At 42.4% G+C, this 10,814-nt stretch overlaps 1 protein-coding gene across 1 annotated transcript in view; it reads left to right on the top strand.

Annotated features, from left to right (window-relative positions):
• Positions 1–9,730, top strand: part of LOC142249105 (monocarboxylate transporter 2-like) — a 65,876-nt gene extending 56,146 nt beyond the window's left edge. Inside the window, exons 3-4 of the mRNA XM_075320698.1 lie at positions 5,105–5,956; positions 7,900–9,730. Of these exons, the coding sequence (XP_075176813.1) occupies positions 5,105–5,956; positions 7,900–8,186 (1,139 nt within the window). The 3' untranslated portion in view covers positions 8,187–9,730. The remainder of the gene's footprint in view (positions 1–5,104; positions 5,957–7,899) is intronic.
• Positions 9,731–10,814: the final 1,084 nt, after the last annotated feature.

The raw sequence follows: 10,814 nt of genomic DNA on the forward strand, positions 1-10,814 counted from the left end.
TCTGGCGTCAACCAGCTGTGTGGTCATTAATGATTGGACTAGCAGGACTTAACTTCCGCTAGCCTGCACGTTACCTCACATGTTGCAGGAGATCTATCACAGCTTCTCCCCGCCTTTTTAAGATGGAGGAATCTGTCTTCTCATGCCTACTATAGCTTTTGCTAAATCGGTCCGTGTGCTGTTGTGTTTCTGTAAATAATGATTTACTGCATGTTGCTTGGAGTGCGGTAGAATTCCTCCTGTCGTCTGGTTACTTCCTCCCTGCTCTTTATATTTTCCCTGTGTTAGCGTACTGAGTGATAGAGTTTTCGTTTTCCCTGTTTGTCCATTTCTTTGGGTTCAACCACTCCTGTCCCATTCCCCCTGGAGTAAGGGAGAGGGGGTATTAGATCAGGGCTGGCCAGAAGCAGGGCAAGGACGATGGGTCCAGTCATCATCATCATCATTAGACACAGCTCTGGGAGTAGGGACAGCTACGGTCACATAACCTGAGTGCCAGTCTACGAGCCCCAGTCCCCTGTTATCCCCTCACTCCCTGTGAAAGTAGGTGAAGGTGATTGTGGAGGGAGGAGGTGAGCTGTGACATCACCTATTGTGATTAATGGTTCTTCTGTTATCAGCTGTGTATTGAGGTGTTACCAGTCATTGTAATCCTGACTGTGATGATGATAGTGAGACTACTGAAAAGTTTTCTGCAAAAAGTATGATTCTAAATTAGCCTCAGTGGCCAGTGTGAAAATTCCAAGACCTTTCTGTATTTATATTTTTTAATATAGATTAAGAAATAAAGTAAAAAACACTGCAAAAAAACAAAGAAAATTCAAAATATTAATTTAAGACAAATATGTCAATTACACATAAAAATGAATCATTATAAAATGACCTACTCTTTAATTGTCATATTTGTCTTAAATGAATGTTTTTCATCTCCTCTGTTTTTGGCATGGTTTTTCCTTTATTTCATAATCTATATTAAAAAATAAATAAATGTTACCATCCTTTAAAACAAAAACTATACACCCTCACACTAGAAAGGTACCATCAGTCAACCACAAAGACCTGATTGCCTCCCTCAGTGTTAGACAGGCACACCAGGTGGGCGGAGTCAGGCAGAAAGACACACCCACCGAGGAGTCTGCTGGCCTGAGGCAGGAAAACACAAACAGTTGAGTTGAGTCGAGTCAGTGCAGGACAGTGGAGTGGAGAGTGAGTCCAAAACAGTCAGGCAGGCATACGGCAGTGACCGCCTGCAGGAGACCGGGTACACAACCAGCGGAACCGTAATGGACCGGGACAGGGTAGTGGCCCGCCGGAACCGAACCGGGGAGCTAACAGGATACTGGAGCACCAGGCAGGATACTCAGATCCCGAACTAGGCTATATGCCACCACCATAGTCGAATTAACTGATTGCGGTCTGGACCTCAGGGGTTCATTCCCACCAAAGTCCCGTTTGAAGGCAACAGCCCAACCCGTCCGGATAGTAGCCACCGCCAAAGGCCAGAGATCCAAGGGCCAGCGCCTGCGGGCAAAGGAGCTCCTCCGACATCTACACGCCGGGGAGCGGACTACCAGTGCTCAGGCACACCTTCGTTTGGTTTACCAGTGACTCTGTGTGGTTTAATCATGAGTACACCAGTGCCATCAGGCACCGCACCGCGCTGCACTGCAACACTGCGCCCTGCTCCCTGGCCCTCGCACCACCGGGACCAACATCCCCTACCCACGGAGGGGTCAACACCTAGCTGCGCCACTACACCACTCCCGGGAGTCCCCGTACCTTTACCGCAGCAGTGGTGCCCACCATCACCACAACCCGTGGGTGGCGTCACAAACAATCATCCCAAAACCAAATGCCCGCATTCCCCCGTTTGTAACGCCAACCCCCTTGCAGAGCGACGTGACCCCCGGGACCGTGAGAGGCTCGAGCCACCACACGTAGAACGCGAGCACGGGTGGTGGCTCGCAGTCGAGGCCGCAGGGCGGTACATATGTGTATATGTGTGCGTGTGTGTGTATATATATATATATATATATATATATATATTATATATATATATATATATATATATATATATATATATATATATATATTCCACAAAGTAGAGATGAATAGGTCGCACTCCAAAAGTCAGAATAAAGGAAGTCTGTTTATTCCACGATCACATCAGGGGTACAGGTAGTGAGGGAGGATGAGGGTGTGCCACGCCGGACGACGGCGGGCGTTTCGCAAGTGAACTTGCTTCTACGGGTCCAGTGCATGCAAAGGTGCTGCGTCCGCCCTTAAATAACAGGTGATGCGGGTGCAGCGTCATTGCGTGAATAATGTGCAATTTAAAAACACATACCAGCTGTAAATGTATCGGGTAAACATAGAGACTTATTGTACATTAATATCAAAAATAGATTATATACAGTCATTACATACATGGGTATAATCAGAGTAGAAAAATGATCAAATACAATGCTTATTATAGTCTATCAAAAGACATCACAAAAAGGAAAAGCCTATATTGTATCTAGAAAGGGACCTGCCTTATAAGAACACTGACAAGTCATTTTTGTCATTCAGGCCAAGGGGACCGAGGGCATTCAAGTCCATAATTAGTCTCGATTCTTTTCTAAGTAAAGAACGATGTGTATCACCTCCTGTGGGACAGGGATTAATTTTCATTACACCCGCAAATTTCAAAAGACGTGGATTTCCACCATGACAGTCTTGCATATGGGTAATTAAACGTGGTGAACCTATCCCAGAGGCTATGGACTTGAAATGCTCCCTAAATCTGACATATAGAGGCCGAATTGTTTTGCCTATATAATATCTTTGACAAGGGCAAAAGATAACATATACAAGATAGTTAGACTTACAGGTAATAAGATCTTTTATTTTAAATAGCTCAGTACCGATTTTTAAAATATCTCCTGTGCAATGATATTCGCAGAAGGGGCAGCCGCCGCACCTGTAATTTCCTTTAGTTTTATTGCGGTCTAACCACGTACCTAATTTGGGAGTAGTAATGCGGTTATCAACAAGGATGTCTCCTATATTCTTGCATCTCCTATATGAAATCAAGGGGCCCTCGTTTGCCATCTCACTAAGATCTTTATCTTTATTAATTAAATGCCAATGCTTTTTGATGCTCGATTTTATTGCATCATACATAGAATTAAATTTGAAATTAAAAAAACATCTATTTGAATCTTCAGTTTTTATTTCTTTTGAGATGGCATGAATGTTTTTGTTCTTATTCTCACCTTTATTTTTATATTCTTTATTTTTATTTTTAAGATCATAATTTAGAGATTTTTCGAGGGCCGAATTGATAACAGATATAGGATATCCACGTTCTAATAAACGTTTTTTCAGATCTAATGCTTGATGCAGAAAGGTCTCAGGATTATTATGTACTCTTTTAAGGCGCAAGAATTGACCATAAGGAAGGGCTTTCTTTGTATGGGAGGGGTGCGCACTACTAAAGTGAAGCAGTGTGTTCACTGCAGTAGGTTTCCTATATATCTGTCTATCGACACCACCGTCAGAAGCACTAAATGTGACATCCAAAAAATCTAATTTTTGGTTACCGAAGGTATGTGTAAAATACAAAAATTCTGTAACCAAAAATTAGATAAAATAAAAATAAAAATAAAGAATATAAAAATAAAGGTGAGAATAAGAACAAAAACATTCATGCCATCTCAAAAGAAATAAAAACTGAAGATTCAAATAGATGCGTTTTTAATTTCAAATTTAATTCTATGTATGATGCAATAAAATCGAGCATCAAAAAGCATTGGCATTTAATTAATAAAGATAAAGATCTTAGTGAGATGGCAAACGAGGGCCCCTTGATTTCATATAGGAGATGCAAGAATATAGGAGACATCCTTGTTGATAACCGCATTACTACTCCCAAATTAGGTACGTGGTTAGACCGCAATAAAACTAAAGGAAATTACAGGTGCGGCGGCTGCCCCTTCTGCGAATATCATTGCACAGGAGATATTTTAAAAATCGGTACTGAGCTATTTAAAATAAAAGATCTTATTACCTGCAAGTCTAACTATCTTGTATATGTTATCTTTTGCCCTTGTCAAAGATATTATATAGGCAAAACAATTCGGCCTCTATATGTCAGATTTAGGGAACATTTTAAGTCCATAGCCTCTGGGATAGGTTCACCACGTTTAATTACCCACATGCAAGACTGTCATGGTGGAAATCCACGTCTTTTGAAATTTGCGGGTGTAATGAAAATTAATCCCTGTCCCACAGGAGGTGATACACATCGTTCTTTACTTAGAAAAGAATCGAGACTAATTATGGACTTGAATGCCCTCGGTCCCCTTGGCCTGAATGACAAAAATGACTTGTCAGTGTTCTTATAAGGCAGGTCCCTTTCTAGATACAATATAGGCTTTTCCTTTTTGTGATGTCTTTTGATAGACTATAATAAGCATTGTATTTGATCATTTTTCTACTCTGATTATACCCATGTATGTAATGACTGTATATAATCTATTTTTGATATTAATGTACAATAAGTCTCTATGTTTACCCGATACATTTACAGCTGGTATGTGTTTTTAAATTGCACATTATTCACGCAATGACGCTGCACCCGTATCACCTGTTATTTAAGGGCGGACGCAGCACCTTTGCATGCACTGGACCCGTAGAAGCAAGTTCACTTGCGAAACGGCCGCCGTCGTCCGGCGTGGCACACCCTCATCCTCCCTCACTACCTGTACCCCTGATGTGATCGTGGAATAAACAGACTTCCTTTATTCTGACTTTTGGAATGCGACCTATTCATCTCTACTTTGTGGATTCTGTATCGCCTTCGCTTTGGGACACGCACCCAGGTCTCTACCAGCATGGAAGCACAGCTTTATTAGCCATACAAGGAATAGCAGTGCCCGGTATCCTCTACTCAGCTTTATATATATATATATATATATATATATATATATAATATATATGAAATTTATATATAAACTTTTTATATAGCCCTGGGCTGGAGTCATTATAACAATATAGAGTGTTTGTACGGATCATTGTTTTTCTATTAACCGTTTTGTCCTTTTTTTTTTTTTATTTCCAGGGTTCGGCTTCTCTATGAACCTCCAACCATCAGTTATCGTGATAGGGAAATATTTTCTGAAAAAACGCCCCATAGCTAATGGCCTCGCGATGGCCGGAAGTCCGGTTATACTTTCTACACTCGCTCCTCTGAACCAGTTTCTGTTTGATGAGTATGGCTGGAGAGGAAGCTTCCTTATTTTGGGGGCCACACTGCTTAACTGCTGCGTTGCAGGGGCTCTCTTTCGTCCGATTGGCCCTAAGACGTTAAAATCCAAAAAGGACAAAGACAAGCCAATCCAAGACAAGGACCCAGAGAAAGAAAACGTGAGTCTAGAAGAACCCCCAAGAGAGCAGAAGCTTGCAGAGAAAGAAAGCTGTTTGACGAGATTCAATAAGGTCCTAGACTTGACTTTGTTTAAGCATCGAGGCTTCTTGATCTACCTCATAGGAAACGTCTTGATGTTTCTTGCCTTCTATGCCCCAATAGTGTTTTTGGCTCCTTACGGAAAGCACCTTGGCGTTGATGAGTACTCAGCGGCCTTCTTGTTGTCCATTCTTGCCATCGTTGATATGATCGCTAGACCGGCCACTGGAATGATTGCCAACACTAAATGGATCAGGCCGAGAGTCCAATACTTTTTTAGCTTTGCCATAACTTTTAATGGTTTTTGCCACCTTATGTGCCCTTTCGCTACCGGATACGTTGGTCTCGTTGTGTACTCCGTGTTCTTTGGATTAGCGTTTGGCATGGTTTGTGCTCTCCTTTTTGAAACTCTCATGGATCTCGTTGGAGCTAAACGATTTTCAAGTGCTGTTGGACTGGTCACCATTGTGGAATGTGTTCCTCTTCTTCTGGGACCACCAATTGGAGGTAATTGTCTTATATATTCATTTTATTGACCTGTGTTATCATATACAGTGCGGCTCACCATTATTGGCACTCCTTAATTTTTTTCAGATTTTTACATACACACGTTTTTGACTGTTTGCCGGGTTCTTTTTCCAAATGGCAGATTTCGGCTCACCCCAAAGATTTTCAATGAGATTGAGGTCAGGAGGACTCATTGCTGGCCATTTTATAATAGTTCATATTTTCTTTTTCAACCATTCCTGCGTACTTTTGAATGTGTGCTTTGCGTCATTGTGTTGCTTGAAGAGCCATGATCTTCTAATCAAATCAAGTTTTTTTACCCTGTGTAGGACATTTCACTCTAAAATCTCTTGATAATTCTCTGATTTCCTGACTCCCGTGATACAGCCAAGTCCTCCGGTACCAGACTGTCACGTAGTACACAGAAGACTCCTGAAACTACCTGGGAAAGTAGTTAGCAGGTAGACCACAAGAGGGCAGTAGGGTAGAGAACCTGTCTAGAGCAGAGGATTCCCTAACAGAGGCAATAGTAGTCAAGCCCACCAGAGGGCAGTAGAATAGTCAGTACGCCGGATCATCCCTTGAGGTCTCATCAATACACAGGGGAATAGCAAGACATAGCCAGATGGAAGCAAGGAGTCGGTAGCCGGGAAGTCAAGAGCACAGAAGCGGGGAGGACAGGGAAGAGGACAGGAACGGAAACTAAGGTATGCTGATGGGGAATCGACAGGGAGACAGATGAGCAGGGAACTGAAGGGAAACAGCGGGAGAGACACTGACGGGATGAGAACAGAGGTCAACAATAGGTCAGGTCAACATAGAGGTCAGGAGGGGTCAGGGCAGATAACAGGTCACTCATGAGCAGAACGCAGCAGAGCCAGAAATATCACTGTCGTACCTCCGGAGATGCAATACCAAAATAGAGTGGCCTGACCTCTATAATGATGCAGGAAGAATTAACCCCTAACATGACCTGTATCAGAGAGGGATTCCAGCAAAGGCTCAGCCACAGTTAAACCAGCAATAAATCATGACACAGGCGCAGCAAAACAACTCCACAGCATTATGGATCCTCCACCATGCTTAACTGTTGGTAGGGTGTTCTTTTCCTTATATGCTCCATTACATCGTCTGTAAACAAAGTGTTGCTTTGCATTGCCAAAAAGGTCTATCTTTGTTTCATCTGTCCACAGAACATTTTCCCAGAAGGATTGTGGTTTGTCAAGGTACTTTTTTTCCAAGATCAGTTTTTTCTTTTAATGTCTTTTCTTTAGCAATGGTTTCTTCCTTGTACTTGTTGAAACCATGACCCCAGACTATTCCAGGTTGGGCTACAGGTCATTGGATGTTTGACGTGGTGGTTTTTACACTATTTGCACCAACCTTTGAAGACATCTCTTGTCAATTTCCCTCTTTCCCCGTACGTCCTGGGAGGTTCTTGACGGTTCCATAATTGGCAAACTTCTTAATAACATTGCGTACTGTTGAAACTGGGATACCAAGGTCTTTGGAGATGGCCTTATACCCTTTGCAAATCTTGTGTTTGCTAATAATATCAGTTTTGATGTCCCCAGACAGTTCCTTTGTCTTCATCATCATTATGTACTTAAGCTTCATGAGTGCCAATAATAATGAGTAGGACTGTAATGTTTTTTAGGGTTTGTTCATACCATTTTTGAGCCTTTTGTTGGATAGCACACCAATTTATACTGGCCCAAGAGCTGACTATAGGGCATTCTGTAGACATCCCGAGTAAATGGGAGCTTTCTCGGCACATCAGCCAGACATCTCAACAAAACGTGAACGTGCAGTACCAAAAGTCTTTATATGTTCTATAGGCTTCAGAGACTTCCATCAATGTGATCTTCTCCGATCTATGTAAGACATATGCTGACCTCTACGCTATATATGGTTCTTATATTTGCACATTTTATTTCTTACAGGTGCTATCGTAGATACCTTCGGAGACTACAAATACATGTTTTTTGAATGTGGGGCCATTATGGTCTTCGCTGGTCTCTTCCTTTTCGTTGGGAACTTTTACAACTACCGTATGCTCAGGAAAGAAGAAGCAAAGTCCGAGAACCTTGAGCAGAAGGATATAGAAATGAAGGATGGTGCCAGTTTGAAGAATAAGGATTACGATCAAGTGAGCAGTGATGAAAAGGCAAAAAATGGCAACGACCTCCCGCCGGCCAAATGTGAAGATGTGAATGGATCAGGTCATTAATGATGGAAGCACGTCAGGACAATTGTAGCTATTTGGTGGGACTATGCTCTTTCTGGTGCTCCGTATAGTATAAACTGTGCCCCAGTATGGGGTGTCGAGGGGAATTGGACCAGAAAAAAATGACTTTACCTGGAACAAAGGGGAAAGAGAAAACCCCCAAATGGAAGCAACACACGTCTGTACATTACAAATATCACATAAACCCCCTACAAGGACGACATACAAGTCTTCATGAAGTAAAAATCCCAACTGTATAAAATATGCATGAGGGATCCCGAAACAGGAGATGTATGAGATGAAATAGTGATCATGAGGTTTTCTAAACTTTTTCAGCCAAAGTAAATTTAAAGGTGTATACATGTCTTGCACATAACCCCTTTCTATGACAAAGAGTGTAGAGCAACTACAAGGAGGGTCTCGTGCTTTGAAGGACTCGTGAGCACGTTCTCATTCATTTCGTTCACGTGGATTCCATGTAATACCAGACCTCAACCCCTGTAGCCAATCTTGGGGAAATGGGGACCTCTGCCGTTTCTACTGGTGATTAATGGGGACAATCACATTTAATATACTCAGTATTGATCACTCATTGGTGCTTGAGGCTTTTACATAGTGTGTGAAGATGTCATGATGACTACGGGATAGCGGGGCTCCTACGTTGACCCTCAAGCTAGGGAGCCCTAGCTATCCCTAACCTCAGGGATACTCCTAATGGTGGAGAGGCCTGAGTCTCCTTCCTTGTCCCGCTCCTCACCAGTCCTGACCTTATTCCCTCTCAGCCTCCCCCAGGAAGGGACAGGACAGGAATATGATGAAGCCCACAGAAATAGACAGACAGGGGCAACCAAAACTCTGTCACTCAGAGGTATAAGACAGTAAGCGATTAGGAGGAAAACAAGAGCAGGAAGGAAGAAACAAGACAACAGGGGGTAAACTCCACAACTGCTCTAAGCAAAAAGCAACACTTTCACCAGAAGGTCTGGAATACAAAAGCTCACAGACCAACACAAGATAAGATATAGCTGGCATGGGTAAAATGTTTCAACCAGCATAAATAGGAAGAAAGTAGATGTGCTAGGTCTCCCCACTGCATATGATTAAAGGATCAAGCAGACTAGCAGAGATTAACTCTTGCTACGCTGCCTATGAATCAGCATACAGCAGGTCGACGCCTGAGTCTGCCTGTGTTGATCCCAGACACCAGTGAAACCATCAGGCAGAGTGTCAGAATCTGCAATGTGAACAGAGCCCAACGCTGCCATGACAGTTGGCAAAGTTTGTGCAAAACTCCATGTGACAGAAGACTGCTTGGATTATTCAAAAGTTGTCACCATTCAAAGAGTTAAGTCTCCAGACCTTGAAATCTTTAACAAGTGAATTCTTGGATTTTGAGTATATTTAAAGGGGTATTCCATTCCAAAGCAATAGGTGATAAATGGTAGATTGGTTCATAGTTTCAAGTTTTTTAAGGTTTTTAAGGTTTACATGTTGTTCCAGAGAAAGGCGAAAACCCCAGTGGGGCAGAAAGTAAGTTCCATATTAAAGGGAACCTGTTAGGTCCAATATGCACCCAGAACCATGAGCAGTTCTGAGTGCATATTGCTAATTCCTGCCTAACTGTCCCTGTATCTAGTAGCATAGATAAAGGGATCTTTAGAAAAAGTATTTCTAAAGAACCTTTATGATATGCTAATGAGTGCAGAGACTAGTTGCAAGGGCAATATTTCCCACCACTAGTCTGCCTTCTTAGCATGCTAGCTCGCCCACAGGGCTATTCAATGGCCAGCATCATCGGCGGTGACGCGTGTACCTGTGTCCGTTGTCACCATCTCTATATTTTTTATATAAGGTTCCCTTTAAGTGTAGCGGTGGAGTTATTGAGAATAAATCATGATATAGTTACAATTTTCATCCTTTTTCATGTCGTGCAGTAAGCACTATGTCTACAAGGATCTTTAATTCTCTGGGGAAACAGTATATGATTCGCACTTTAAGGCTATGTGTCCACGCTGCGGAAAATGCGCAGATTTTGACGCGGATTTCTCGCGGAAAAGCCGCGGATTTCCCGAAAATCTGCAGCAGCGGCACTTCCCAGCCATTTCTATGGCATTTTGGAAATGCTGTGCCCATGCTGCGGATTTTTCCGCGGCGGATTTGGTGTGGATTTTGATCCGGAAAAATCTGCAACATGTCAATTATTGTTGCGGATTTTCATCCGGATTTTGGCTTTAAAATTGGGAAAAAAAAAAAAATCCGCACCAAAATCCGCATCAAATCCGCGGCAATTCCGCGGCAAATCCGCACCTTTGAAAAGGTGCGGATTTTGCGGGAAAGCCGCGGATTTTGATGCAGAAAAATCCGCAGCAACATTCTCTCGTGGACACATAGCCTTACGGAACGGTGTCTGGAATTCACATTTTTCAAAAATATCTGTTCTCCAAAATCAACCAATCACAGTGCAGCATTCATTGGTTGCTGTGGGTAACAAGGGCAGTTTGCTTTCATTAGATTTGTTTTTCAAATATTAGGTCAGTTGGGAAAGATTTTTGAATCTGTGTAAAAGACTAACTGTCCTTGTTGCCCGTAGCAACTAATCATGGCACAGCTTTCATTTCATATTTTGCTGTT

The sequence above is a fragment of the Anomaloglossus baeobatrachus genome, chromosome 8 (assembly GCF_048569485.1).
Source record: "Anomaloglossus baeobatrachus isolate aAnoBae1 chromosome 8, aAnoBae1.hap1, whole genome shotgun sequence".
Lineage (NCBI taxonomy): Eukaryota > Metazoa > Chordata > Amphibia > Anura > Aromobatidae > Anomaloglossus > Anomaloglossus baeobatrachus.